The sequence below is a fragment of the Falco cherrug genome, chromosome 3 (assembly GCF_023634085.1).
Source record: "Falco cherrug isolate bFalChe1 chromosome 3, bFalChe1.pri, whole genome shotgun sequence".
Taxonomy (NCBI): Eukaryota; Metazoa; Chordata; class Aves; order Falconiformes; family Falconidae; genus Falco; species Falco cherrug.
In genome coordinates, this window is record NC_073699.1 from 90954372 (window position 1) to 90965502 (window position 11131).

Below are 11131 nucleotides of genomic sequence, written 5' to 3' on the forward strand. Positions count from 1 at the left end.
AGTATTTTGAATGGCTTTGTTGCTTCTAGCCACAAGACATTAGCAGATAGCTGGAATTTAATTGCACTTGAAAAACAGAGAAACCTTTTAAACAGTTCTGCTAATGTCAGAATTAGTTGCAGAGTAGATTTTGTATGAAGCGTCATCATAAAAGAAGAAATGTCATTTATATCTCTTCTGTCTGTGTCTTAGGTTATTTTAAGCTCCATGATAAAAGAGTGTGAACAGAAAGTGGAAAACAAGACCGTCCAAGAACCACAGGGGTAAGATTACCACTTCTCTTTTATTTTCTGTGCCTCCAGAGTAATGTTCTGAAGAGTCATTCCATAATGACGTCTAAGGCTTGTGACCAGAAATCCTGCACTGACATATTCTGTATTTGAAAAGAGATTTTAGAAATTTTAATTGAGTTTGTGGTTGCTGCTTTCTCCAGTGTAAAACAGGACAATGCTTTTTTTTTTTTTTTTTTTTTTTTTAATCATAGCAATGACATTGATGTTTTCCCATGTTACTTTGTTCTTAATTTTTTATTCATTTAAAGCAGTAATTGAATTTCTATCCTGGATCTGAGAAACCAGGGGGTGCATGGGCTAAGTGCTTAGAGCAGTGCACTTTGCAACCCTGTCTCGGGGGGGTGGACTGCAGGCTGAAGGAATTATTCTGACTGTGGTAATGACCTGCTCCAGGCTGCTGTCTTTGCTTGCATGTGACTAGTTCATACAAGAATAGTTTCTCCGGTGTATAAACTGACCTACCTGTGTGAATATGCTGTTTAGTAAATACACTGGCTTTGGGAAAATGTCATCTATGTTGTACTTCAGTAAAACGCCCATTCTACAAATGCACAGTAAGCCCAGCACTCCAGTGAGGCATCAGACACATGGTGTATATGCATCAATTTGCCTCATGTGGTAGATGTGGTACATCTCTGTGTGTCCCTCTACTGATAACAAAACACAGGCTGACAGACCCACAGATTTGGAAAGGTAAGCATTGTTATGATGACCTCTGTGTGTCCTTTTGCCCGCATGTTGCCTGGAATGGCATACCAGCACGTAACTTCTCATGGATTATTATATAACTTAATAAATCCCTGGAAGTATTGCCAGGAAGAGTTGGAGAAGAAACAGTAGGTATCTGAAAAAAAAACAACCAAACTTGTTTATATTGTGCTTCCATATCTGTAACAAGTTGATAAATTTACAACTTGAAAGAGCTCAGGCAAAATCCTGGAAGCAACCAGTCATTTGAGAATGACTGAAATGGTGTGGAAAAAAATCAGTCCGTCATGCACCAAATAAAGTATCTCACATCTTACTAGTGGTGTTTAGCCTGTTTACTGGTGTAGTTGATAATGGAGTGTAGCAAGAACTGAATCTACTTGCGATATGAGCATCAGGTCAATTTTAAAAGTGTACTAGAAGTGAACTTTAGACTTTGGAAGTGAAGTAATTTTAAAACTAAAAATGTCCAAGTTCTTCACAATCCATAGCGTATCTGTTCTAGTAAGGTAGTTGGTTCTGTCTAGTCATATAGAAGTCCTGCCTAATGCAGAAGAAATACAAAACCTTTAAGATCTGAAGATTGGAGTCAGTCACTTTCTTTGCTCTTTCCTGTTTCATGTACCAATATTATGAAGTAGGAACTGTACTAAGTGTGTTCCAATTGAGTGGCAGTTTTCATGATGAAATAGGTATTTCTTTGACAAATCGGTTATTCACAGAATAAGAACAGGTTTATTAATCATTCTGTGGGCATATTCCGTGTTTGCAACATAAATGGCTGGTCAGTCAAGAGCTAAAAAATGCATTCATGCTGTTGTTTTCTCCCAGGGCTTCACTACGTAGCTTTCTCAAGCTTTGTACTTTTTGCCCTTAGCCTTTCTGCCTTCTCTTAAATGGAGCTTTCTGGCATGCATACCTGGGTGTTGGCCCCAACAGTCACGCTCCGAATGGTCATCCCCTTCCTGTGTCCTTCAGATTCTCCAGCAGCTGTGTGTTTGGGTTTTATTTTTAAAGAATGGTGAATGCTTAGGTTGCCTCTTCAGCTGTATTAAAGGTTGGCGCTTCAAGCCAGCTATTTCCTCAGAAAAAAACGTACCAATAATGATTCTTGGCAAGATAGAAACATGCTAGTTGCCCCAGTAGGCTCATCCTGCTATTTGCAAGTAAGCATTGGTTTTATCAGGGTCTGCCCTGCACTATGTACCTTGCACAGCAGGCTCCCAATAGGTAATTGTGGTAAGGCAGAAGTAACAGCCAGGCCCTTTGCAGATCTGATGCTAAGCAATTGCTCTCACCAAACAGCCTGTGCAAGGACATCCCTCCACATAAGCAATGACAGTATTTTGATTAACACGTTGGTTTATTAGAATCAGTTGCATACATGGGCATTTTAATATTTTTGCAAATATTTCCCCTGCCTGGATTTTATGGACTCTTTTTTATTATTATTATTATTTTAATCTATAGACTAACCAATATTATTTTTCCATTTTCATTTTAATTCTTTGTGCAATGAAAAAGCTACCACCTCAGACTTTGACTACGTAAAGAAAATAATAAAAGCAGTGTATGTATCTAAATATGTAAGATAAGACTTTTAGATCTGATAAATGTTTTTTGAAGTAGATTTATCACTTCTTGAGCAACTTCTTGACAGCCTTTCAGGAGAGATCTTTAGAAAATACGAAACTGATTGCTTCTTAGGCAAACATTCTTTTCTCTCCCAGAATGCAGCACATGTACACAGTATTTAACTGGTCTCTTTAAAGAACATAATTAACCCTAACCTGAAGTTTGTTATCCTATCTGCATTAACTGAACTGTGAAGCCTATGGTTATGAAAGAAAATACCTTGGCTGAGCTCTTCCTAGTTCCTAAGTGTTGCTCTTCAGTTGGACAGAATTTTTAAATTTTTTTTATTTAGATGCGTGCTTTTGCCTCTCAAATGTTTTAACCTATTTAGTTCATGAAAGCTGTTCATTGTGTGGCTAGAGTTTGAGCGATCAACTTTTATTTCATGTAGTGTTTAGACTCTCCATGCTTTAGCTTTTATCAGTGCAGACATGTTAAGCTAAATGTAAGAAGTCTGTATTACTTGCAATCCCTCTTGTGAAAATGTTTTAAAATCAGTTAGTCGTATTAAGCCATTGCAGAAACAGATAAATGCAAATGTGATACAACAGCCAGTGTATTTTCTTTTAGAATACAACTGCTGAAAACTAAGATTTTTAAAGGAGAAGTTTTCAATGTGTTTTGTCATTCTTTAATTAGCCTTCCCCTTGTTCAAAATCAGGCTGTGGTTGCAACTTTTTACTGTACAAAATTAACATGAAATATTTCTACTACTGAAGAATTGACCTTTTCAGACACATAAATATCTCCTTTTTCTTGCTAAGCCCTTGCCAATTTCAGTTCCTATTTTCAGTGTTAAATATATATTTGATGAAGGATTTAAATGCAAATAGGAGATAAATTATGGATTTTTGTTAACCGTATAAGACTGCATGCACAAAACCAAAACTGAATGTAAAAGCAATTATAAGATTCTGTTGGTTATCTCGTCTTTGCCCCTAACTGTTAGAAAAGGCTGGTCAAATAATATGGTGTCACAGAAATAGTTTTTAAAAATCAATGAAACTGTCTTTTTAAATATTGGATAACCATTCTGTTAAACGTTTTCTTTAGCAATTAACAAGGTGTTTCAATCATGGGTAACAACTTGCATTACAAACCAATTTTTATAAAATGTCCAGCATGAATGTTTGTTTTGGCATACAGCTTCCCCATAAATCAGGCAGAACTCCGTGTAGTGTTAGTTCATCTAGACACTGGTTAAAAATTTTGTTTACATATTTTTGTTTATTTGTGGGTTGGTTTTTGTTTTGTTTTTTAAATAGTGAGTATATGCAAGGACTTTTCTGTAGGACTGCTTGCTTTAAACAAGATATATTGTTGCTTGTTGGGTTCTCTGATTACTTTTTAAAGACATGAGAATGAAACTTTGGTTTCATATTGCTTTTATTATTATGTTTGAATGTTCAATTTCTATAGTAATGGAAGTACTTTTGGGGTATATTTAAACTTTAAATATGTTGAGTGTATTGCGTTATCTTTCTATTTACAGTAATGTAATATTAGAAAACATGAACTTCTAGACACTCCAGTCCTCAATTTTTAATTTTTAACATTAGATGACTGATATCCCCCCCCCCCCCCAAACTGTTTCGAATGTTAATTAAACATTTCATGGTCTTTTCAACCTTTTTCAGGATCTTTAGAATAGTGACAGCACAGTTTGTGTAAAACTAGAGGTTTGTAACCCGTTGTTAGGCTTTCTTTTCTGAAGTGAGCAATTTTATTTTCTAACATGGCTAATGCTTGGAATGTACTGTATTTCCCAAATCATTTTCCATAGTTACACACAACTCTAGGATACATCATAGGCAGGAATAGCTTCTTGTCATTAGCCAACTGATAGCAAGTATAAACTGTTATTTACATAATGTATATGCCTATGCCCTTGCTTTATCATGAAATTAAGGGGAATTGCACAAGACAGCCATCTTACAGTAGTACTATCTTACCTGCTAACTGGAAATATGTGATTCCTTAGTTGACTCTGTAATCAAGCCAAAGATGTCTGGCTATGTGACTATGCCTTAAATAGTTCACTGTAAAAGTTTATAAATTATTTCAAAACAGCTATAAATCTTCACTGCTGGCTGCTAATTAGAATAAAAGATTATTATCTTTAAAATGTTGATTTTAATCAGATTGTCTAAAAAGAGAGATAACCAGAGAACAATTTTCAAAATTTTAAACTACTAAAAATTCAGACTACATACTTTCAATGAAATGATGCTTAAAAACTGAATATTTAGATAATGAGGAACTTTACAGAGCTTTCAGAAAATACCAACTAATAATATTTAAAATGAGATGATTGATTTGAATAACTTGTTCCATTAATGGGGGATGTACTGAAAATAATACTTAAGAGTATGCTTTGTGATACTCTTTAGGTATGCTACGTGAGGCAAACCGAAGGGCTTTTCAAGGATCTAGGTCGATTAGGCACTGTGGAAATGCAGAAGACAGGGAATCGCTTCAGCTTAAAAAGTGGAAGGAATGGGGTATACATTTGAGGTGATATAGTTACGATATGATTAAGCAATCTCTAAAACCACAGTACAGCTTTAGTGAGAGCCTGCCTTTTTGCTTTTTCAAGTATTCTGTTTAAAAAGAACCAGAATTCATAACCACTAAGCACCTTTTTTGTGGTGTGAAATGGGGAAAAGTACTGAACGCATCCCTGCTGCCTTTGAAGAGACCATTCAAATTCTGTTGGAGCAATTTGGAGTTAACTTCAAGTTGACCTCTTGATGCAAAACTGTCTGACAGAACAGTTCCTAACCTTGCAGGCTGAAAAGTTCAGTTCCTGGAAGCTAGCCTGTGCCAGTGAGGCAGATCTTGTCATGTTAGGTATAGTTTTGAAATGCAGAGTTCACACTGAGCTCACAAGGGAGAATTTCACTGGTAATGTGTTGTAAAATTGGGCCTGTCTAATGTTGAAAAATGTTTGCCATTTAACTACAAGTATAGGAAGAATGGAATGTTTATTAATATTCCTTCTGTCATACATTTGCCTCGTTCCACTCTGGCTTGAGACCAGTTACCTATTATGCTAAATAGTTACATATATCTGAAGTTGAGGTCACTGATATGTTGTAAATAAATAATTCTTTTAAAATCAGTTAATTTTACAGCATTGGGATAATTTTTTAACATGTTCAAAGTCATATCCTGCAGGTTCAGCATTGGTTGGGTTGGTCCTTCTAGTTCGGTTTGTGGGGAAATTGTGGGCTCTCCATTGTCTCCTGTAGTATGTATGGAGTAGGAACACTCAAGCAAAGGCAGTAGGAGTCACATTCACAACAAGCAGGAAGAGAGCTCTTTACCTAGCGAGGGGCACACCTAGTAGGACTCAGTGCCACAAGGTAGGGTTTACAAGTGGGTCAAAAGAAAGCTGAACAAGTAATGTAAAATAAAAGATTCATTGGGAGTTACTAGAATGACAGCCCACATTGATTTTGGACTCTGCTCAGGTGGAAATAGTTGGAAAACAAAAGAGCTGGAAATTTAAGGAGAGAGGTCACTGTTTTGTACTTAATCTTGCTTTTATTTTTGCCTGCATCTCTGCTAATGATCACTGTCAGAGGCAGGATACTTGGACTAGACAGATCCTTGGTCTGAACTAGTGCTGCTGTTGTTATACTAAATAAACGTAAGAATTGACATTTCTGGTGAGCAGGTAAAGCCAATCTTTCACAGAGGTATTTTTCACTAGAGCAATTGCCAGTGCTAATGCAATGACTTGCAAAGGTAGTAAAAAGTAGTGTGCATAAAAAATATTTTCTCTAATTTTCTCTAGGATGGCGAGGACATGATAATTGTTTTAACAGTGTATATTTGTGCTTGCTGGTGTAATGGTTTTTCAGTTCTTCTTGGTGGACTGAACTTGATGGACTGAATGTTGAAACCTCTAAAATGCAAAACGTTCAGTTGCTTATTAAATAACATGGTGTTCTTTGTAGTCTTACGTCAGTAAATTTCTTATTTTCCTAGCTCAATGTCGATTGCAGCAAGCCTTGTGAGTGAAGATACAAAGACCAAGTTTTTGAACAAAATGGGCCAGCTGACTACATCAGGTGCAATGTTGGCTAATGTGTTTCAGAGGAAGAAGTAAGATAGGAGAAGGAACTCTCAGCTAACACTAAGATGGACCTCACAGAGACTGGTTCCTGTACTTGAAGTACTTGCCTTTTAATTTCTTCTGTCTTATGTTCTTGTAGTATTATTTTATTCTAACCTCCAAAGATATTTGCACTGCTTTTGAATATCGCTGTGTTGTATCTGTTAATTTTGGGTTAACTGTGGTTGATATAAAACTGAAATCATAGTCTGTATCAAGTCCCTGTTCTGTGTTCTTGTCTTTCCAGCATATTTTTTTTTATATAGTGGAAGGGTTGTTTTGGTTTTTTTTTTTATTTTCTGACAGGATATCAGCAAATATCTGTATTATACATGGAGCTATTATGACGGTACTTAAAATAATGTAAATTTGAAGTCATTGTCATGAAGTAATAAAAGTGGAGATTACTTATGTATTTAAATTATGAGAGAGTAATGCAGATTTTTTTATTATGTTTCTAAAAAGAAGAGGAAGAGCCACCAGCATTTGTCTGTGCTTCTAGGGTTGTTTTTGTAAGTATTGTGCATCTTGAATCCAGAGGAATTGCAGTATCTAATGTATGAGACTGCTTGCACTGCATCAGTCTGCAGGGAATGCTCATATTTCAGATGCTTTATGCTGACATTGTAAATCCTGTACAAAGTCCTTCAGATAGAATTCTCACGTCCACTGTGTTTTGTTGAGGGATGTTTTCCTTTGTTGGGATGTTTGTTTTATTTTAAAGCACTTTAACAACCAGTCTACACATCCAGAGGCACATCCCCTAAGGAAAAACATAATAAATTAATAAATGTTAATAAATATATAAACTACTACACACAGGTCCCAGTAGAGTTCTGCAGGCAGAAGAAACTTCTGCAGAAGGAAGAGTGCTTTCATTTTGTGCTCGGTGTGCAGTTCTGTGTACTGTGAAAGCAAAAATGAAGATACTTTGTTGTTTAGATTGAATCTCAGTTCAAATTTAATTTCAGGGTATTTAAAATTGTTTTAAGAGAGTTTGACATGCCGTTTCTTTAAAATGTTCAGTAGACTGCACACATACTTTAAAAAAATGACATTACAAGGAACATTAAACAACTACCAAATATTTTTGTTAGTAAGGAAGCATTAACAACTAAACATTTTTATTCTTTTACAGCACTTTTTTTGTGTGTGTGTTCTTTATGTCAATGTAAGCTTCTGAAAGCAAACTCAAGTGCATGCATGAACTGGTATGAGGTAGTAAAATACAAAAGCTCAGGCACTCTGACACGGTACCATTCAGTTGGAAGTATTAACATCTTTGAGGACAGGGGAAGCAAAAGGAATGAGGGAAGAAAGTATTTACTTCTGAAAGAGAATATGGATGGAGTAGCACTTCAGGTATTGCCCTTAGAAATAATGGAGCTAATTTGAGGCTTCCAGCTGCTCCGTGTCTATGCCTGTTGGCTCTGCACATACAGTTGCCTGCCATGTTTGTGTTGTGACAGGGCCTGCTGCACACTTGCACACTGTCAGTCCCTTTGCACTGATGAAACATTTTTCTTGAGGTTACAGACAGCTCCCTGGCGTAGTGTTGCTTGTTACCATGAAAGTATACTTTTAGCAGACTGACTGTGAAATGGAGACATTCCTGAGGAATGGGAAGTGGTGATGTTCCTCTCTATTGTTCTGTTGTCAATAAAAAGTTTTGTATACCTGCCTTGTCTTTTTACTTCTAGTCTTCTCCAGAAAATATTATTGTATCAAAACACCTGTTACAGGAGAGAGGTCTAATGCACACAAATTCTTCAGCCTTAACTTCTTTTACATAGCAGATGATAGACTGAAGTTGCTAAATTTCCTATCTTGATATGCCTCTTTCACTCTGTCTTCTAGTCATGTGGCTTTATTGCCATTTTCATGCAGGATTCCTATGCCACCCTTTTTTTTTTTTGCCTTGTTCTTTTTTTTTTTTTTTGCCTTGTTCTTTTCTCTTTTCTGTGTCTGTTCCAGTAGTTGCAGTTGCAGAGATAGCTCTGTAGTCCTGAGACCAAAATGACTTTATGGTTAAACTTCTACTTTCCAAAGCAGGGCGGCTGGCTGCCTGTGAGAGAGGCTCCTAGCCTGGACTGAACTTCAGCCATCTAATCCGCACATCTAATCGCCAAACATGCTAATCGGCACAAGGCAAAACACTGTGACAGCAGTTTAACTATGCAGGATTGTGGGGTGAGACTCTTTAATTTGTCAGTAGAAATGGAGCATCTTTTGCTCTTTAGTTCATTAGTGTAAATGTAGCATCTTTTGCCCTGCTAGGTGCGGTCTCTCCAGCCTCTTGCAAGGTTAAGCTTTTGCTAGCCAGCATTTTACTTGATACCAGTTGATCCAAGGAGGAATTTGAGTGAGAATCCCAGGAAGACCAGTACAGTAACTACTGAGGTGAAAAAATTTCTGTGTAGGCAACAAACCTTATGCGGGTTGTTCTCAGGACTTCTGCCTCCTAAATTTCAGGTCTCTGTTAGTGTATGTTGGTTGCAGGCGTTTGAGAAAATGTTTATTGGTTTACTGTGTATTGACAGTTTTTCAAGAAGATTGCAAGAAGTTGTTCTCTGTGGGTTTGGGGGTTGTTTGGGTTTTTTCTTCTCTTTCTTCCTAGCTATGGCACTGTAGCATTCAGGGTTGGGATGGAATTTTTTTAAAAGAATTACCAGGATATTTTAAATTTTTTCCATTATACAAAACAAGTTCAGTGAAATTTTTGAGAGAAAAATGTTCCATTAAAAGAAGGCAGTTGGATATCCAGCAGGGAAAGCAACTCATCCCCGAAGGGTTATCTTCAATCACTTATGACTTTGCCAAAGTAAGGTTTCTGTAAAATTACCGGTGTTGGCTTTATTATTCTGGCTGAACCTCTACAACTTGTTGGCTTTAAATGGGGGATAGATTGACGGTCTCCTGTGGCCTCTAATGAAATTTCAGAATCTTTATTTAAAAGGTTCTTGTGCTCTTAAGCAAAGGTGATCAGTGGGCTGAAGGTACGTGGCTGCTTTGAGTAAGTGTTCACAATCTAAACGTGGCTGCTTTGAGTAAGTGTTCACAATCTAAATATGTTTTCTGTAGATTAAACTTAAGGCTGACTCAGGGCAAAATGTATGCATAGTATCAAAGAGATTGTGTTCTGAAACTGTAAATGAGGCAAATTACTCTTTTCCTGTCTTCTAACCAAGGTGAATAAAGGGAGCTTCTTAAGAAAAGCTGCACATTCTTCTGTCAGTCTCTTCCCACTCCTATTTCACACCAAGAAGAGAAAAAAGGCTGCACGTAAAAGCGTATTCTGGTAGGAGAGCTAAAAGCAGTATTTGAATGAATTCAGGGCTAAAGAAACTGATTTTAGCAAATTTAAACTTTAAGATTGAAAGATAAAAATTATCCATGACAAAAAACTGTTGTGAAGAACAAGGAGGAGTTTTTGTAATATACTGTAGGAATTCATTGCTACATATGGATGATAAGATGATTCAAAATGGTGCAGAAAAAGCAGAAGTGTGGGATATTTCTGTTCTGTCTGTGACAGCGTTAATGACATTTTTCTGTTCCAGGAGTAAGTGGCTCTACATTTCAGTGCAGTTTCTAAAGGTGGGTATCATGCATTCAAAATGTTTGAAGTAATTTCCCGTGTGAAACATAATGATGTTGATGTCTAAGTAAACCACAGAGTACCAGCAAAACTTCATGGAGCAGAAATTCATTACAGTGCTGGTACAGCAAGCTGATTAGCATGGCACTGATCCTAAGTAGAATCACAGAATTTCTTGATGTGAATTACAGGCTGAATTACAGGATTGCAGTATGGACTTCATACAAGACTTCAAGGAAACTGCTTTGGTGGTTTACTGAATGCATTTGGCTAGCATTTGTAGCAAACACATTCAAATACGTAGCTAATCTGTTTCAGACTATAAAATTGGTCAACAAAGGCATGGAGGAGTGCTGTTGTTGGATAAGTAGGCTAATCAGGTCCTGGATGTTAGTACTGTACAGTAATATATCATGTGTTAACTCATCTTAATGAGTAACCATGAATGAGTAATCATTTTCCAGAGAAGCACCGTCTGAAGTGTTCTGCCTTTAGGTTTAATGCTGGTCAGGTTTCGTGCTTACAGGTAAGCTGTAAGAAAAGATGATTCTGCTTGTAGGGTTTATAACAGGCGAGTCAGCGGTAAACAGCCTGTATCTTTGGAGGTATCTGCACTGCATGCTGAGCTTCAACCTCCATACTTCCAATGTAATGGAAAACTTCCTTAGACTGAAGATTTCTAGTTGCTAGAAACTTGGAACATGAGCAGTTGTACTGTACAAGTCAGTGACTTCAAAAGGTGTTGGCATAAAGGGCCAACGCCATGGCAGTGGTCTG

The 11131-nt window shown here is 36.9% G+C and overlaps 1 protein-coding gene across 2 annotated transcripts in view; it reads left to right on the top strand.

Moving 5' to 3' along the window:
• The window catches only part of RELCH (RAB11 binding and LisH domain, coiled-coil and HEAT repeat containing), a 78995-nt gene extending 70563 nt beyond the window's left edge, over positions 1 to 8432 (top strand). For both annotated transcript variants that reach the window (XM_055703873.1, XM_055703874.1), the window contains exons 28-29: positions 193 to 263; positions 6630 to 8432. In XM_055703873.1, the coding sequence (XP_055559848.1) occupies positions 193 to 263; positions 6630 to 6750 (192 nt within the window). In that variant the 3' untranslated portion in view covers positions 6751 to 8432. The remainder of the gene's footprint in view (positions 1 to 192; positions 264 to 6629) is intronic.
• The last annotated feature ends 2699 nt before the right edge of the window (positions 8433 to 11131 follow it).